This window comes from Giraffa tippelskirchi, chromosome 14, assembly GCF_054371585.1.
Source record: "Giraffa tippelskirchi isolate mGirTip1 chromosome 14, T2T-mGirTip1v1.2.pri, whole genome shotgun sequence".
In the NCBI taxonomy this organism is placed as follows: domain Eukaryota; kingdom Metazoa; phylum Chordata; class Mammalia; order Artiodactyla; family Giraffidae; genus Giraffa; species Giraffa tippelskirchi.
The window spans coordinates 35,326,464-35,346,098 of NC_137288.1; the positions used below are offsets into that span (position 1 = coordinate 35,326,464).

The 19,635-nt window shown below is 39.3% G+C and overlaps 1 protein-coding gene across 50 annotated transcripts in view; it reads right to left on the minus strand.

The window, feature by feature from the left end:
* The window catches only part of DTNA (dystrobrevin alpha), a 433,073-nt gene that overhangs the window by 63,341 nt on the left and 350,097 nt on the right, over positions 1-19,635 (minus strand). For 47 of the 50 annotated variants that reach the window (XR_014074807.1, XR_014074805.1, XR_014074810.1 and 44 more), the window contains 4 exons: positions 17,434-17,539; positions 14,939-15,105; positions 12,320-12,444; positions 6,358-6,441 (listed from right to left, as the gene is read on the minus strand). Coding sequence is in view for 41 of the 50 variants with exons in the window: in XM_081562501.1 (XP_081418627.1) it covers positions 6,358-6,441; positions 12,320-12,444; positions 14,939-15,105; positions 17,434-17,539 (482 nt within the window). In the remaining 9 variants the exon portion in view is untranslated. Of the gene's footprint in view, positions 1-4,720; positions 5,005-6,357; positions 6,442-12,319; positions 12,445-14,938; positions 15,106-17,433; positions 17,540-19,635 lie in introns of those variants that run through there. The other 3 variants (XM_081562510.1, XM_081562509.1, XM_081562508.1) reach the window with 1 other exon arrangement.

Below are 19,635 nucleotides of genomic sequence, written 5' to 3' on the forward strand. Positions count from 1 at the left end.
CATCTAGGTTACTTCCATGTTCTGGCTATCGTAAGTATACTTACGGCTGATTTCACATTGCCACACAGCAGAAACCAACATAACATTGTAAAGCAATTATCCTCCAATAAAAAATAAATTAAAAAAAAGAAGTGATTGCTTCTGGGATGTCAAACGTCCCAGTGGCTCTTCTGTACTGCTAGCTCTCAGAGCTTCTCCATCTTCTGCATGCCTTGTCTTTAAATTTAAATGCATTCCTCCTTTTAAGCTCTGAAATTGGAAACTACTTGGGGCTCCTTTTGACTGCGGGTGATAAATCTTTTCTAATCTAAATCCCAAGGAGAAGCAAGGCTACCATCCTTAGATTGTGTGTATACATGCCTCTTTTTCTTATTATCCTTATTTTCTTTTCACCAGGCCCTGCTACTGTATAAAGACTTCCTTCTGCACACATTTTTTCATTACTGGGAGTGGGGGCAATTATATCCAGGAGGTATGACCAGGTGAAATTTGAATTTCATGTGTTCTGCTGAAAGAGAAGAGGCTGGAAATAATCCTTTAGATTATTCTTTTCTAAAAAATTCTCTTATTTTTTCACCAATTCCTTTTTATACTCTGTATAGGGAGTATAGGGAAAAAACATACAAAAAGATAAATTGTGTTCTTCCAAAAATTTTCACCACACACACACACACACACACACACACACACTCTGACATAATGGGTTCTGGAAGGACAGAATGATTTCAAAATATTTCATATTTATTTATTTAAATTCACCCTTTAGTTTCGGAGGATGACAACTGATGTCAGGATTTTTTTCTTAAGTGCAAACATTTTGGGGTATTCTAGTGGCACTAGTGGTAAAGAACTTGCCTATCAATGCAGGAGTCTTAAGAGACCTTGGTTTGCTCCCTGGGTTGGGAAGATCCCCTGGAGGAGAGCATGACAACCCACTCTAGTATTCTTGCCTGGAGAATCCCATGGACAGAGGAGCCTGGGGGGCTACAGTCTATAGGGTTGCATAGAGTCAGACACGACTGAAGTGACTTAGCATGCATGCACACAAGCTAGGTAACAAAACCATACACAAATGCTCCTTGGGTTTTTGCTTAGGCCTGCCATAAAGTCTTGAAAACCACTTCTGCTTATGCTGTGTTATTACATTAGCTCTAGCCAAATATTTCTCTTTTATTTAACATAAAAGTAAAAGATTTAAATAAAAGTCTTGCATAGAACAATAATAAAATGTAAAGAAATTATGTATAATTATCATTACCATGGTTAAATGGAAAATGATATTTGAACCATGACAAATTAAGAACAGATATTTCCTTTTTTATTGATTCTTAAATAATTGATAAACTTTTTGGTGTTTGGGGTTATGAAGAATGACTTGTCAACATGGCTCCCTCCTTATCTGTCAGTAGGGAATAACATTTTGCTTCTCACTATAATTAACACAGTCTATGCCAACGTCATCAAACTAATTTAAATACAATAAAAGAGTACACAAGTCAGGTTTTTCAAGAGATGATTTGTTGAAAACTCTTGTTCCTTTTATTTTTCTAGCCTTCAATATCTTTGATTTGATGTGAAATGTAAAATATCTTCCACATGCAAATCAGCAAACATGCATAAAAATAGCTCAGAGTCTCGGTGGGAAAATGAGTTGTCATCAATTCAGGCTGGCATGAAAGTCAGACCATTTTAAGCAGGTACCATGGAAGAAATAATAAGAATTCTAGGTCATAGTTGATTCACTACATTTACTGTGTTCCCCAGATAGTATCAAGCCATTATCAATTGTATTTTTGCCAGGAGATGCCTAAAAAGTTTGCTGGGTATGGGGCACACACAGACAGCAACTAAGCAACTCTAGTAAAAGAATAAAGGTTATCAGAGTGAAGAAGAGGTGACTGCAGATTTAATTATAAACTAATATTTTAGTATAGGGAACAGAGTTGAGTTTGAAGACCAGTTTAATTCAAGTTTGCAAAAAATCTAGCATCTCAGTGGAACTCTGGGAATAAAGAAAGCTACATGGGATAAATATTTGCAGAGAGTGTTTATTTCAAATTTCATACAACATGCCCCCAAAGTACAAAAAGAAAGAACAAATCTTCAGGTGGTTGATTTATAAATGTGTATCTGTTTTTATGATGCTGATTTATAAATTTATCTACTTTCCTGACTGAAAAGGAAAAGGCTTTAATCTTAGAAAATATTAACTATGAAGAAAACTGATTTTCAGAAGCAAAGGCTGAATTCAGTTCCCCAGTTTTGTTTCTATTCACTTTTGATTACCAAAGCACAAATGCTTCAAGTTTAGTTTGAACATTATACATCAGGTTAAAAATCTGGATTGTTAGGTAAAGACTCTTTGGGAAGGCAAAGTTTCATTTGAAAAATGAAAAAGGATACAGAGAATTATCCTTTCTGTGGTTGAAAACCCAAGCAAATCAACCAACTGACCAACCAGTCAATCAACAAAAATAACTCTCAAATGCTATTTCATTGAAAAGAATCAGGATTTGGGAAATGCATGAATAGGCAGCATATCTTCCCCATATGTACCCCTGGACCTGAGACAGTATTAGTAATTAACCAAATAACATGATGATAAACCAGAAAACAGTATGTTAGATTGTGTTCAACACTGTGAATCATAAGCCAGGCTCTAACATTTGGGACAATGATCAGATCTGGCTAGATGGTATACGTAATAGCCAAAGTGATTCTTTTTGTGAGCAGCTAAGAGTTTAGAGGTTGCATTTGCAAAAATATTTAAGAGATGTTTCTAAAACTGAAGGTAAAAGTTTCTAAGCATTCAAACTTTTAGAATGCCCTTATTGTAGCTAATGAAGAAATGGCCATAACAGCCATAATTAGTGAAACATTTTACACAAGAAAGGACTGGTTAGCTCTCTCACATAAATGAGGGAAGGATTTGGGCAGATAATTAAGATTTTACAAAGTGGGCATGATGCCAAAAGAGACAGAGCAGATACTCAGAGGCACAATGTTGTGGGCAGTGAGGCGGGAAAAAGGGCCTTTTGGGCCCAACTTTGTGGTCAGCTCTTGCGATAATATTTGCCATAATGGCAAGCTATCTTTCATAAGTTTAATGCAGCTGCCCTATTATACATCATACATCATATATTGGAGCTTTTTTCCTAGTGGTGATAACACATTTCCCTTTCTTATAAATTCATGCATTTATAAGAAAATAAGCTAGGTTTAGGGATATAGTTATGACCAAGAAAATGAATGAAGTGAATTGGTTCATGAATTGCATTATTTGATCCACACTGTATCTAAGAGCTAAACAGCACTGAGTTCTTACACACACACACACACACACACACACACACAGACTTCAAAGGGTTAAGGGAGAGTATCTTTGAGAATTCCCTCTTTTCTTTTAAGTTAAGGGAAAAGTTAATCAAGTATGTAGCCAGAAATAGATATCAGAAGAGGGGATGGGGCAGATGGTGGTGGTAGCCAGAGTTACACCCTCATAAATATGTGTGAGTTAGGTTACTAGGATGTCAAAAGACTTCAAAGATAGACCCTCATGCCTTTTGAAGATCAAAGTGTACGCTTTTAAAGGACTCTAGGTGAGGAATGCCAAGAGTTTGTGGCAAGGATTCTGGAGTAGTGATTTCAATTCATCCTCATTCTGCTTTATCTTTGTAAGATCTGTCATTATACCAAAGACCAAAAACTCAGACTAAATAGAATATCTCATGGCAAACTTCTTTACTTTTTTAATGTGGCCTTAACACTGACCAGCACCACTCTTGGCTTGTTTAGGTTTTATCAGATTTTCAAAAGGGCAGTTGCAATGGGGAAGGGGTGAGGGCTGAGCTCTACGTCGTTTCTTTGGTTCAGTTCCAGTTGTTGGGAGATCAGTGCCTTTAACTGATGTCCACCAATTGGCATGATGGTTTCTATCAACCTTAGTGTATGGTCACGGCTAAGAAATAAACAGTGGATCACCACCAGCATTATCAAATAATAGAAATTAAGCACTCAGAGTCTGAAATTGCTTTTTTTTAATTGCTGCTTCAGTAGGAATCAGACTGCTTACCTGGGGGAAAATTGGTCCAAGCCTAGTGGGACAGAAGAATATAAATCCTGAAGTCCTTTACTACAATAAGATCAAGCCATGTGATGTTGTCCTGGTCTCATCCAGTTAGGGCTAGAATCATTCCACGAGGCTCTTTAACACAAGAGTCTAAGGAATCACCATCTGGGGTTTTACAAACTGTACCAAAGCAGAGAATCATCCAAAGAAGGAGATCCAGTGTGGTACTCTTCACACATACACATCTCATACATACCAGCATGAAGACATAAAATCAGTAAAAGAAGTGGAGAAGCGGAAAAGAGAGAAAAGAGCCGAGCAGTGCAGCTCAAGTTAGAAATTCTCAATGGAATCTCATGAACCCCCAGAAGACCTGTTTCTCCATCAAATCCCCAAACTACAAGGGAATTTTAGTGATGACGTAGGACCAGCAGTCTAGCTATGGAACTACTACTACGATTAGTGATTCAGGGCTGGCATACTGACCGTGTGCCGTGGTCAAGCTGATTTACATACAGCTTTATGAGTGAATGCTCCTCAGCCACAGGGCTGGATGCACTTATCCCCTCAGGTAACCTGAGGGATGCAAACAACGAGACCTCGTTAAAACCTCCCATGGACAGAGCAAGGCCCACTCAGAGAGGAAAGATGTTCAGTGTACACAGCTTTATTGAACAGCACCCTTAAAACAGAAACCAGAGGCCAACTTCCGTGAGGATAGCAAGAACTGCAAATTGTAAACAACGTGCTTGTGGTTCAGAGGGAACATTCTAGGAGGACTGAAAATGGGAAAAAAGGGAAATGATCCTATTTTGGGTTAAGGGATACCATGCACCCTGGAGGAAGCAGAACAGCTCAAAGTATTATAGGAATAGTTTAGAGTAGAAGAAGCCATGTTATCCATCTAGACGTATCCACCATAAGCACCGTCCGAGCTGAAATGATATAAAATGACCTTCAGTAAGGATGGGGTCTATCTCTGCTGGACATTCACAGAATGCAGAGCTTCCTAATACAAGAATCTCTTTCCTAACATAGAGGCACAGGCCTGTGTTTCTAATAGAGTTTACAGTTCATACTTTTGTTTTAGAAAAGATGGTTGAATTTGCTGGTGGTTCTGAAAAGGAATGCTAAAGGAACATACTGAGGGCTTCAACCACAGGATTTCACTGTGGATGTTGTCGTTCAATTGCCTCCCCATTTCTATTTGTTACAGACTTGCTGGATTTATAGGAAGGAAACACCATGAATGACCATATTCTGTTTATTCCACTAATTACAATTATGGGGAACGTCTTCATCTCAGGTTCCTGGTGACGGGCAAATCCAGGGACTTGAGGGAAAAATCAGCAGTGTTCTAAGTCTCACTGTCTGCACATCTTCACTAGAACATCCCAGGATATTACAGGGAAACTGATGCCTTAGCAACTCTTCGAGGAAAAGATTGATTATGACTGTTTTTGAAACACATGAGGCTGTTTTATTTATATTTTCCTACTGAACGGCATTTTAAATCTTTCATTCGTTTGCCCACTCCAATTTTCCTCACCTTTGTTCCTTCTTTCCTGTGAGCCTTCTCCCTGTATTTCTAAAATAATTCCCTGGTGCTTTATTTGTGATATTTGATCAAATGACTTGAAGTACATCTTGACTTCTGCCTATTCACTGTGTTGGTTTTAGAAGTATCTGCTTCACCTGTTTGCTTACATGGCAATGGACCTTTGTGCAAAAAGATGAGATCTGTATCCACTTTCTCTCTCTCTCTTTAAAGTTATTGTTCTTATCCATGAATTACTTATGTAGAAACTATATGTCCAAATTTGGATTTGAGCCTCTAGCCTCAGGAACTCTAGAATTTACTAAGAAGATTGTTGTATACCTGGAGTTTTATGTTATGAGATGCTTCAGAATGTTCATCATAATTCCTTACTGCATCTTGAGATGCCAATTCCCCAGGTTAAATGGGCCATTCCAGGTGCTATAAAAGGGGCTTTTTCAATGAGGTAGAATGCATGTGTGTTAGAAGTAAAACTTAAACAAACCGCACATTCTTACTACGGATGAATTGTAAGTACAAGTTTCCAGGAGTGACTTTCATCCCCAAAGCCATCCCTGCCCTCTCCAAAAGCATCCAAATGAATGAAATTGACGCCTTGTGACAGATATTTACAAACGAGTTTCTAATAATAATCTTCTGCACTTGGCTTACATGAGAATATTTTTCTTGCCACAGAATCAAGGCTCATTATCAAAGAGAGGGTTTGTTTTATAATAGAACTGGAACTTACCTCCTGGTAATAAAAGGACTTCCTGAGGAGGGGACAGAGTGGGAGAACAGGGTATCATTCATGCTGGTTACAGGTCTGGGTGGCCTAGAAAAAGCACAATGTGGATGGAAAGTTAAAACAAATAAAAGTCACAAGTTAAAACTATCCAATCCCTCAAGGAAAGAAGCTGGGAAATCAGAGTTCTTATCTTGCGTGTGTGCATACTACATCGCTTCAGTTGTGTCTGACTCTTTGTGACTCCATGGAATGTAGCCTGCCAGGCTCCTCTGTCTACAGGATTTTCCAGCAGGAATACTAGAGTCAGTTGCCATGCTCTCCTCCAGGGGATCTTCCTGATTCAGGGATTGAACCTGCGTCTCTTATGTCTCCTGAATTGGCAGGCAGGTTCTTTACCACTTGAGCCACCTGGGAAGCCCAGTTCTTATCTTACCCAGGATCAACATGAAATTTTACATTTTCCAATTCAATTCTTGAAGTGTTTTGGGAACTTAAATTTCCTTGAAAAGACAGAATGTCTGTTAAACATTGAAGAGGGGACGATCTCTGGACAACACAGGAATGTTTATTCCTGAGCTTTGAGCCTTGGTGTAGAGTCATATTTTTGGATGAAGTGAGGATTTTGAGGCAGCCAACTGCCTTCTAAATGGATTTCCCAGGTGGTTCAGTGATAAAGAATGTGCCTGCCAACTCAGGAGTGTGCTTAGTTGCTCAGTTATGTCCGACTCATTGCGACCCTATGGACTGTAGCACCTGCCAGGCTCCTCTGTCCATGGAATTCTCCAGGCAAGAATACAAGTAGGTTGCCATTCCCTTCTCCAGGGAAATCTTCCCAACCCAGGGATCAAACCCAGGTCTCCTGCATTGCAGGCAGATTCTTTACCATCTGAGCCACCAGGGAAGCTCTCACCAAAGCAGGAGATGCAGGTTCAATCCCTGGGTCAGAAGATCCCCTGGAAAGAAATGGCAACCCACTCCAGTTTATTTTGCCTGGAAAATCCCATGGACAGAGGAGCCTGGTGGGCTGCAGTCCATAGGGTCGCAAAGAGTCACACATGACTGAGTAGTGACTGAGCATGAACGCACTTCCTTCTAAAAAGAGAAGCCCAGAAAATTTGAGAATAATCAGATTCCAAATCTTCTTGGAAAGAGGAGGATTCTACAGAAACTTCATCCTGTGTTCCACATGATGATGGCCCTCTCCTGATACTCCCTGTCTGTATGGTCCCAGCTGCAAAATCACATTGCGCCTTCTTTGACCTTTGTTCTAAGGGAAGATGTAACTAAGCACCACAGGGATTTACTGACTTTCTGTTACCTGGATATATAGTGCAAGGCAGCCCATGAACACTTTTTTCCCCCTCTATTATTAGAGGAAGAAAATAGGGTTCAATATTTCTCAGAATTGTCCGCAACCCTAAACATCAGCTGCATCACGTGTGTCATCCCATCTTAATTTGCACCTCACCTTGTTATTCTTTCCCTATCAGTGAGGTCTTAGTTCAGGTAAAATGATAGAGCTAAGATCCCTGCCTCATCTCCAAGCAGTTTTTAGTCTCATTTTAGATTCAGGGGTTCCATGGTAGGATGAGAAGGGATTCAGAGTTCAGAAGCTGGGTGACAGGGGAGGGTGGTGTTCTGAGTCAGGAAATTTTGGTTTCACTATAATGCTACATTTGAATTTGACAGTACAGAATTTTTTTAAAGATGAAACATGAATACAGTAGCCTATAGAATCTATTTGTGTTGACTCGATCAAGTGTCAAATTTGTGAAGGTTTAATTTTTATCTTAGGAAACAGGAATTAGTTTGGATTCTACAATGAAGAGATTTCTAGGAAAACAGTAGACATGTTTTTCCCAATGTATTTATGAGAATGGACATGACACATGGCAGGCTTTAAAATGTTAGCACATTTTGCACAAAATGCAAAAATTCATTGAAACTTTTGGTTCCCAGTACCTGGTGCTAAACTGTGTTCTCGAATTTTTTTAAAGACACATTCTATATTGGGTGAGGTCAAAATAGCAGGTTTACTATTTAATCTACTCAAATATATTAGCCAAAATTCTGAAAACTTAGTGTTTTATACTACTTATCTAGGATATTGTCTAATACCTGAGACTAGTTTAAAGCTAATTCTGCTTTGAGCAGTACACTTTCACTTTATAAGAAGGATGTTGATTTCAAGAAAACGTGCTCTCTGAATTTTGAAAGGTTAGGTTATATCAGATTTTAAAACACTAAGCAGAATGAAATATTTTCATTTCAAGTTTGAAAAAAGTGGAAAAAAATCAGCTTGACATTTATGGTTATCTTTTGCCTCTTTATAAATATCTCCATCTTGTTCTCTCTTTAGGAAATGAGAAAACAAGAGGATATGGAATGCTTTTTAAGTAGCCTGGTCCATTTACTGTGTCGAACCTGGTCACCACAAAGCTGAATTTGCAGTTCCTTAGTCTTTGCTCTTTAATACTGTGTATGACAAACCTAGAGAGTGCATTAGAAAGCAGAAACATCACTTTGCCTATATAGTCAGAGGCCTATATAGTCAAAGCTATGGTTTTCCAGTAGTCATTTCTGGATGTGAGAGTTGGACCATAAAGAAGGCCTAGAGTTGAAGAACTGACGCTTTCAAATTGTGCTGGAGAAGACTCTTCAGAGTCTCTTGGACAGCAAGGGGATCAGACAGTCAGTTCTAAAGGAAATCAACCCTGAATATTCAGTGGAAGGACATATGCTGAAGCTGAAGCTCCAATACTCTGGCCACCTGCTGGGAAGAGCCGACTCATAAGAAAAGACCCTGATGCTGGGAAACACTGAGGGCAGGAGGAGAAGGGGACGACAGAGGATGAGATGGTTAGGGAGCATCACTGACTCAATGGACATGAATTTGAGTAAACTCTGGGAGATAGTGGAGGACAGAGGGCCCTGGCATGCTGCAGTCCATGGGGTCACAAAGAGTCAGACACGACTTAGTAACTGAACAACAACAACAAGTAAATGAATGGCCTTATGTATAAGGTTCATCATGAAACTGTTGAACCTGGGACACAGGGGCTAACCTTGGCACCAAATAGCAGTTTTCCAAGGGACATATTTCCTCTACAATCACATGGCAAGTTTCTTTACCTAACAAATAGGTCACAATTAAGAATTTTAAATATGTTTAATCTTTTGAATAAGAAATAGCTCCAGAAAAAGTCACAGAGGCCTAGTGCAAAGTTTTCTTTCTGGACAAGATGTTTGCAAAGGACATTTTTATATAATTGGCATCCTTTTCATAAAATGAAAGTGCTCAGCTTAAAGGCAGAATTAGTTTTAAACTAGCCTCTTGTCTCTCGCTTGTTTTGTGTCTCATAAGCACTTATAATTATAAGTCTTTATAAGCGCACTGAAAATTATTGAACTACTTACCAAGTATCTCTTTTGGCAGCAAAAGAATTGAACAGAATAGAGACAGTTAATCATGATAACATTTACAAGCAATACAATAGCTAACAACAAATGCCAAAACACCAAAATGTCACCACTTAAGTGGCTTTTACATGCCTATGATGGTTTAGAATAGCTAAATGAACAGTATATTTTCAGATTAGAAGTCTTAGATATCCCCATCCATATAAAAAAGAACATGAATATCTATTCAGGGAAGTAACATCTGGGGAATAATAATTATAAAAATGTCTAAAGCTAAAATAATAGGAACAAATCTGTTCCAATAACAATTGGATATTGTACATCTGGAATTTCTTGTGTGTTATTTCAACAATTAAATATTTCATACAATTTGTCTTTTATGAGACTGATGCACTAATTACTGTATAACAAGGCATCTCAATTTGTCCTTTAAAATTGACACTCACCATGGAAACATTATCAATGAGTATGGATCAGTGTTTGGATTCAAGGACTATTTTAATAATCTGGCTAAATATATGGGACTTTTAGCAGAAGAAGGCACATTTCATGTAGAATTTTAGGGGAATCCTGAAACTCTCCATGGAATGCAAATTGTGTAGCTGATGCCCCCAGTTCAGTGAATAACATAACAGATGATATTGCCAATATAAATCAAAGTTATAACATTTTTACTCATCGGTCAACTAATTCTCACACACACCCCCACACACACAACCACCCACCCACACCCACACACACCCTTAATCTTGAGTGCTGACTGGGCACAGAGCCCTGCAGTGTGACTGACGTGAGGCTGGATTTACTTACACATGTGGCCTCATTTCTTAATTCTGTCTCCAAGTGGGAGGCCTCATCCTAATTCCATCTGCTGCAAAGCTCTTGGAGCCAGGCTGTCCACACTGTCCACCCTCTAACTACCCCACACCCATCAGCTCGGATTGAATGCTGCTCTCTTGGAGGGTAACCCCAAGGAGGGCTGATAGCAAGCGACTCTGTGGCCCAGCTCAGACAGCCCAAACCTACTTTTAGTTTTTGTTCATTCATGGACAGCTAAGTGACCGTCCCTGGCTATGGGGAAGTAAGTCAAGACTTTAGAACAACTTGCATGAGATCACTTTCTGCAAGTGGTTGGTCCTTTGGGATACTTCCCAGATCTTTCTACCCCTGGTTTACTTTAAGGCTTATTTTTAGGAGCAAAATTTCCAAAAATAAGTCAACCACATTCTACAGAATCAGTTTACATTAGTTTTTGGATGCTTGCAGACTGTGTGGATTGCTGGGGACAACGAATCCTCAGAGTACACACAGAAGTAAACCAAACAAAGCCCATGGGATTTATACAAATTCCTCAGACATGCTCAGCGCCGTTGTTTGTTAGAATCTGTTTAGGTCCATCGGGGAAAGAGTCACTGCCTTCCTAAGGCTCTGCGGTCCACCACAATGCCTCTAAGGGGCCATGCTCTCAGTCACCTGAAGCAATAACCGTGTCTTGGTGGATTCCTAACATTCAGAAGTCTCATCAGCCCACCTCTCCCTGTCAACAGGCAAACATGGGCCCTGCAGTACAAGAGATTGTGCTGAACTGCACAAAACAAAATTCAGTTCAGGACAGGAACTGCCTGTTCTAGAGGCTTCCTGAGGCCCCTGTGACTACACAATTCCTAACTGCACAAAACAAAATTCAGTTCAGGACAGGAACTGCCTGTTCTAGAGGCTTCCTGAGGCCCCTGTGACTACACAATTCCTAATTGTAGCCCCAAGATAGCTAGTGAACTTCTTTCTTCTTCTGAGCCCAAGATATTACCAAGGGAGAAATACTTTCTTCTGCCTGAACCTCCCGTTTTCTGAGCCACCCAGGCCTGAGAGAGGGCCCCAGGGCGAGGGGCTTTTGGGAGATGGAAGATGTGGGTGGTAGCACCACTCCTTGACCCTATTCCCTCTGCTACTCAAACTCACACACACTTTGGAGAAACTTTTTTTAAGTCCATTTTGGATCGTCTGTTGAATTTCCCCAGCAATGCCTCCTCTTCAACCCTCCCCTGCAGAGGCCATGATTCTTCTAAAGTTATGTAACTTGGGAGAAAACAATAATCACAGCAATATTTTCCATGTTTGCTGGCATCTTTAAGATGACTGGCTCTGCAGAGAAAGGAGACAGTGGGCTTCTGGATTAGGGACTCAAAGCACACATGATGGTAAGGCACAGGATGCTTTATTATTGGCTGATCATGGTAACTCCATTGATTATTAATGTCCAATTGTGTAAACTCCACTAACGTCTGTATTTTATAACTATAAATTTTTTGAATATTTTCCACTTCGAGGTGAATTATATGGTGCTGCATTCTTGAACTTCCGGGCAGAAGTATTGTATACCTCTCCATGGAAAAAAACAGATTATGTAATCACCTGACTTTCATTCTTTCTTTAAGAAAATAAAATTTAAAACTCGGTCCCTGACAACTGATAGGAAATTGTCTTGTATGGATCTGCACACGTGTCAATGACGAGCTGTCTCTCAGTGTGGAGGGCAGATACTCACACGATGTGGGCCAAGTTGAGTGGTTTCTCAGGCTGGTCAGGGAACATGGGGTGCAAGGGCTCACGGCTGGAAGCACAGCTCAGAGACTTGCTTAACGCATTGGTTAGCTTCTTAGCAGGTGATTTCTGGAAGGAAGAACAAAGGTTCAAGTGTTAACAATCAACACTTATGTAACATTTTATCAGATGATTTGCTTTCACACTGTGCTGTGTGCTAAGCCGCTGTAGTCGTGTCTGACTCTTTGCGACCCCATGGACTCTAGCCCACCAGGCTCCTCTGTCCTTGGGATTCTCCAGGCAAGAATACTGGAGTAGGTGGCCACGACCTCCTCCAGGGGATCTTCCCAACCCAGAGAATGAACCTGAGTCTCTTACGTCTCCTGCCCTGGCAGGCAGGTAATCTTTACCACTAGTGCCACCTGGAAGCCCTTCCATGATATATATTCATTTATTCAATCAGGGACTCTTCTTTGAGAATTTACTCCAAGTCAAGGAGTTTGCTCTTTGCTGGAACCAGAATGTTTGGAATTAGCCACCAGGGTACCTGCCGCTGGCTGCACAGTGTCAGCAAATGCTGTGAGAAATGGAGGCAGTCATTGGGGTCAGAACATTGGAGCCAGGATTTAATGAACAGCAGGAGTCCTTCTGACAAAATTCAGGGGACTGAAAAGTATCCAGATGGAGGAAGGCCAGGAGATCTAGTTCTGGAGAGGGAAAGCAGGAGCCAGACCACTGAAGTCCTGTATACTGCGTCCAGGGCTGTGGTCTTGATCTCAGGTGTGGAGGGAGACAATGAACAGCTTAAATCTCAGAGGTGACCTGATTCTAGAATGATTGCTTCTCCTTAAGAACAGAAAATGGTTTGAGAGGGATGGGAGTGGAAGGCAGGAGAGGAGCAGGAGGTTTTGCTGGAATCCAGAAGCAAGGTTTTCAGGTGTGGCTGGATACATCCAATTAGAAGGAAGAGCAGAACTTCAGCCTGAGTCTTCAGAATTTAAGGTTCATGTTCTTTCCAGAGGACATGCTATCTCTTTTTCATTTAGCCCAGTGGAATGTTTAATATTTCACAGCCAAGATGATCAAAAATAGTCCACCACATACAATAAATCTTTATGCCAATTTTTCCTTTAAGTGAGAAGAGATTTATAATTTTGTCACTTTCTTTGACACATAAGGAAGTGACTCTCGTCTTCATTATTTAAAAGCTAAGTCATGGCAACACTGTCCACAAAATCCCTTTTTGACTTTGGCTAGGAGACGGAATTCTTAGAACACCTGGATCAGCAGTAACAACAGCTCTTCACCCCATAAACACTGGAGCTCCTTTGTCCTCATGAGTTCTACTCTGTAAAGATATTGTCCTATCGTATAACTGCAGAGTTCACAACCTCTAAGGAAAAGGCTCCTTATTTAACTTCAGCATTTACACAAAACAACAATTAAAAAATGGTTTAGTCTTCAAACACCAGCCCTCTAGGATTTGAGACAGAATACACTGAGCTTACCAGGTGGCTCAGTGGTAAAGAATCCGCCTGCAGTGCAGGAGATTCGGGTTCAATCTCTGGTCTGGGAAGATACCCTGGAGAAGGAAATGGTAACCCACTCCAGTATTCTTGTCTGGACAGAGGAGCCTGGCGGGCTACAGTCCAGGGGGTCATGAAAGAGTTAGACACAACTTAGTGACTAAACAACAACAACATTTCAAAATTGGTAATACGCTGACAATAAGAAAATTTTCTCCTACCTTCTTTACTAAATTGTATTTCATGATCTGTGTTAGTGTATCAGTTCTCAGCATGTGATGTAGCCAATAGTAACAGGTGGCATTTGAACTGGAATAAACCCTCAGTATACAATGCCTTAGTGAAGAATTCTTATTTGAACTCAGAATACGACATGTGCTAAACAATTAATATATTTTCACTGAATATCAGTTCCTAATAATAATTCCTCAAAAGAACATTCTGATTTAAAATGCACATTCTTAGTACTCAGTCATAAAAAAAGAATAAAATGCCATTTGCAGCAACATGGATGAACCTGGAGATTATCATACTAAGTATCAGAACACTTTCATCACAAGGACAGGTTACCTTCAGCATGTTAGTATTACATATCGCCTCCAGCAAGTTAGTCACGTGCACTATTCATGAAAAGATGATTTTCTAACATAAGTCCAATCTTCCCCTCCTTCCCCTCAAAAGAAAATGACATAGCATCATTAAACCCTCACGCTCTCACGTCTTTCCTTCACATCCCAGTCACGCTCTTAAAGAACTCCAGACTCTAAGAAAAAAGGAACTAACAATAATTTTTAGGCAATGCCCACAACTCTGCCCCAAATTGAAAAGAACCTTCACTTACTGCGAAAAGGAGATTATGTTCCAGAAGGCTGTCACCTAAATCGATACTGAATTATCTGTATTCCAAGAAGTAATATCATTGGAGTGTTCTTATATGTTGTCTTAGGAAGCTACACTGGGTTCAGACTCAACAAGTAACCCCCGTAAGAGGAGCAGTGGGAGAGGAAGGAAGGAATGTGAGAGTAGAAGGTAAGTGTGCCCCCTGGTTCTCTTGCTGTTCCCTTGTGTTCTGGACGACACTCACACATCCAACTTACCCAAGACGTGTACTCTTTCATTTGGTGCTGGTTGCTATGGGAACCACCGGCATGTCCCCTCCAGAAGCAGTCTTGACAGAGCTGGTAATTGTGACACTGTTGGCATCGGTAGCGAAAGCCCAACATACTCTCACTGTGGCAGTACGAACACTCAACCGGGTGGAAGACTGACGGGCAAGTAAACGAAGAAAAAGACAAGGAAACAAGAGTATGAATCAGAAGAACGAAAAATACAGCCCAACAAGAATTGCGTTTTTCTGCTGAATAACAGGATTTCTGATGATAGTTTGGTCTGAGGGAAGTATTAAGTTTATTCCTAGACTCTCACGACCCTTTTCCAGCATGTGTGTTGGGGTGGGAGAAATAAAGTGGGCTGGAGGAGAGGGGTTCTTTTAACAGCACATCTCTGTAATGCCGTTTACTCTTCTTACTCCCATCCCTTACCCTACAAGAATGTAAATTACCCAAACTGGCTTGCCTTTTCCCCGAGATGCTCTGTCTCCAGGAGACCAGCACAGCTCACTGAAAACTCAGAAGCACAATGGATGAACACAGATGGGTTTATCCAGTGGGTAGTGGGTAGAGAGCAAATATTAGAGAAATGGAAAACGAGAGGAAGAAAAAAGAAAGGAGATGGGAGGAGAGTAGAAAAACTGGATGATGAGAATATTCATTTATTTTTTTAAAAATAGAGTAGCTAATGGGCTTATTTAATGAGTGTCATTGCCTTCATTTAATAAACAGATTTTTAAAAAATTTTCTGAGAGGCAGATCGATAGGGGCCCAAAGAGATGGACAAATTACCTGAATACAGTTCTAATTCAGATAGTTCAAGAGACACTTTCTCTGGCAGGAAATTTGAGTTACAAAGCAGGCAAGGTATGAGATTCGAAGCTAAGAAATGATCAGATCCAAGTAATTGCATGTTATGAGTTAAAGATACTAACAACAACAAGAACAATTCTTGCCTTTGGCGAAGTTACTCTCTGGCTAACCAACCAGGGAAAATAATGCAAAAAAAAAAAAATAACAAAGATGAAAAGTAAATTGTAGAAACAAGGACATAACCAAATTTTGAACACACTGTCTTCTGAACCAGTATTATATCCTCCTTTTCTGGATCTTGGGAAAGACCTGAATCTAGGGGCAACTCTTCTGGGACATGGTCTAAAGAACTCATTTCCTGCAACAGGAAATACTGAGAGGAGGCATGAAATTACAACTTTATAATTGGAGAATGACTAGTTCTCAGACTGCAAACAGTAATATGAATTCACCCTACATGATCTGGATCTTGACTGCTCTTTGCTCTAGCAGATGAATAAGAAGCATAAAAAAACCTATGATTGGTAGTGATTACAGAGGATCTAGTGAGATCTTTCTTTAAATCTTCTCCATAAGCAAAACAGAATAAATTTATAACTTTAACTAAGAGAGATAATAAGTGCAGACACCAAGTGTTCTAAATGGGAATTTAAAATTAAGCTAACTTTAACCCCAATGTATATTAAAGAGATGTGTAGAAGATTCTAGTAAGAGATAGGGGATAAACTGTTTTCTCTTTAAGGCTGGAGAATTCCCAGAGTTAAATTAAATAATAAATAAGAATATCTAAACAGGAGATGGAGGCACTGAATTGTTCCCTGTTTAAATTTCTTTAAACCTTGTTCTGAACTGTATTTCGTAATCAGGTTTGGATATGCCAATAGTAATTACTTTTATTATAGAAATACTTGCTTTTATAAAAATAAAAGCACATGACAGAAGTTAAATTACTCATTTCTTTTACATAACTAAAGCCATTGGGAGCTTATAATTTGGAGCACATGACTAAAGATTAGCAAGGTGCTACCATCCATTTTTTTTCCCCATCTCCTCCACCTATTCATGTTTAAGTGCTTAGGAAGAAAGAGTCAATGCCAGGTATGCCAACAGTGGAAGTTCATACCTAAAATAAATACTAGAAAATGTCACATTCCTTATTGAAGTTCTTCTTCAGTTATAGTAAATTTTAAAGCCACATCTTACTTGTAACTGAGAGGTAGATTGTGATATTTAATAAGTTTTTAGAATGGATCATCCTAATTTTGCAGTGTGCCGATAAGGCTTTACTGATCAGGGAGAGAGGTTAGTTCTATTAAAAATCAGAACTACTAAACAGACCTCCTAAAACAATGATGTTGGCTTAATAACTATAGACTTGATAGCCTAATTTCAATAATTGCTTTAGGAGTTTGGGATTAACATATATATATTCCTATATATAAAACAGATAATCGACATGGACCTACATACAGCACAGGGAATCATACCCAATATTTTGTAATAATCTACAAGGGAAAAGAATATGAAAACAATATACATATATATACGTATATACACGTGAATCACTTTGCTGTACACATGAAACTAACACAGCATTGTACATCAATTATGTTACTTCAAGTTAAAAGAAGGGTTAGACAAATTGCCTTAGCTCAGTAGTAACTACTCACCATTTTCTACATTTGCCAGTCGATGCAGAAGGGGCAGCCAGACCAGGCACTGTGGGGGGGGATCTGACATGAGCGTGTCCAGGAAACCATTTAAGGTGACTTTTTTCTGCATCAAAAAAACCCACAAAAATTTAGAACCAAGAATAATCTTAATTTACCTGCTATGTAAATATCATTTGAGATGGAAGAAACAAGACATTCAATTAACCCCTAGTACACAAAAAAGACAGAGCTTGAAACTAGTACTGAATTTAAAACATCAATTGCTTTTCATACTTGAGCCTACACAGGACTGGATTATCTTTACTGAGGCTGAGTCAATATTATCACAAGGAGGAAAACAATTTCGAGAGGGTCATTTTTCATACACAAGGGACAAGATGAAAATGATGAGCAAAACTGGGGAGTAGACATTCACCATAAAATTTTACCCAATAGTACATCATAGCAGGCTCTACAATTCCTAAATCAGTCAGTCTTCTAAATGTGTAGAACAGCTAACTTCTTCAACTTCCATAAAAACTAAATATTTTGTGGTTAAAGTGAATGGTTCTGCTATACAAGATTAGGAGTGAATCCTGTTTGGAGGGAGCTTTCCCCTCCCTGTTAGAAGGGTTTAAAGGAAAAAAAAAATCTCTTCTCTTCTTTCTTTATATATATATTTTTATCACAATTCAGTTGGCTTCTGGGTCATTATCCTGGACTTTTCTGATGTAGAAAAGAAATGTATCTTATCCATAAGTTTCTTTCAAAATGATGAAGTTCTATTTTGTGGGGGTGGGGAGGGGAAAAAAAAAAAGACTTCTTTACTGCTTCAGGTCTAGAATCACTAAATTTCACAGAATGTTTCAGGAATGCTGGCAGGGGAAGTTGCTTTGGAGTCCAGGGACACACAGCTTTGTAAAGCTTGTTGTTGTTCAGTTGCTCAGTCGTGTCTGGCTCTTTGCAACCCCATGGACTGTTCCCTGCCAGGTTCCTCTGTCCATGGGATTCTGCAGGCAAGAACACTGGAGTAGGTTGCCATTTCCTTCTCCAAAGAAGTTCTACTAATACATGAAATTTTAGTAGTATGAGTGACAAAAAATTTACATGCAAAGTAACTATTTTACTTAAAAATCTGAATTAGAATATCAAGGAGGATGGGATAGTTTTATATTTTTTAGATAAGAAATCAGCCCTGAAGAGCTATAGTAAATTTTCAAAGCTTAAATCTTACACTTGTCCTTGAATTTAAAAAATAACTGTTTTGGTCTCCTTTTATTAATGTTTTTTATTGGTAGGTACATTTAGTTATTTACCTCAAAATACTGGGCTTCCCTGACGGCTCAGTGAGTAAAGAATCCTCCTGTAATGCAGGAGACACAGGAAATGTGGGTTCCATCACTGGGTCAGGAACATTCCCCAGAGGAGGGTGTGGCAACCCACTCTAGTATTCTTGCCTGGAGAATCCCATGGACTGAGGAGCCTGACAGGCTACAGTTCAAAGGGTTGCAAAGAGTTGGACATGACTGAGCAACTATGCATACACACACCTCATATCATAACACTAAATAACTTAAGCTTTTATAGGATTGTTGTGTGCATTATTATTGTTAATAATTTTATTTTTTAAAGTCTTTATTAAATTTGTTACAATATTGCTTTTGTTTCATGTTTTGGTTTTTTGGCCACGACGATTGTGGGATCTTAGCTGCCAACCAGGGATCAAACCCACATCCCCTGCACTGGAAGGCGAAATCTGAACCACTGGACCTCCAGGGATGTCCCTAGCATTATTATTAAAAGAGAAATTATATAAAGCATAAGTAATGAGACAGTACTTTTTAAAAAGCTACTACAATTCATATGTCTAAAATAATACTGTGTTTTAAAACAATCACTTGGGGTGACTTTCTAACGAAGCAATTAAAACAATTTTGGAATTTCATCATTTAAGCTGCTGCTATAGCCAGTTTATGAAGCACAAAAACAAACTGGTCTTATTATTTATTTATGTTGCCTCTATTTCTACTTCACATGGTTTTACACATTTTGACCTTTCATCGTACTGGCTTAAAATCACTTCTGGAAGTAAAACAAAGACACTATGATTTCAACAAATATAAGTTTCTCATCATTGAGGGTGTGTAAAAGATTATATAATGAGAAATCTCTAGGATACTTCATTTTGAGCAGTGGCAACATCCTATATAATTCTTCTTG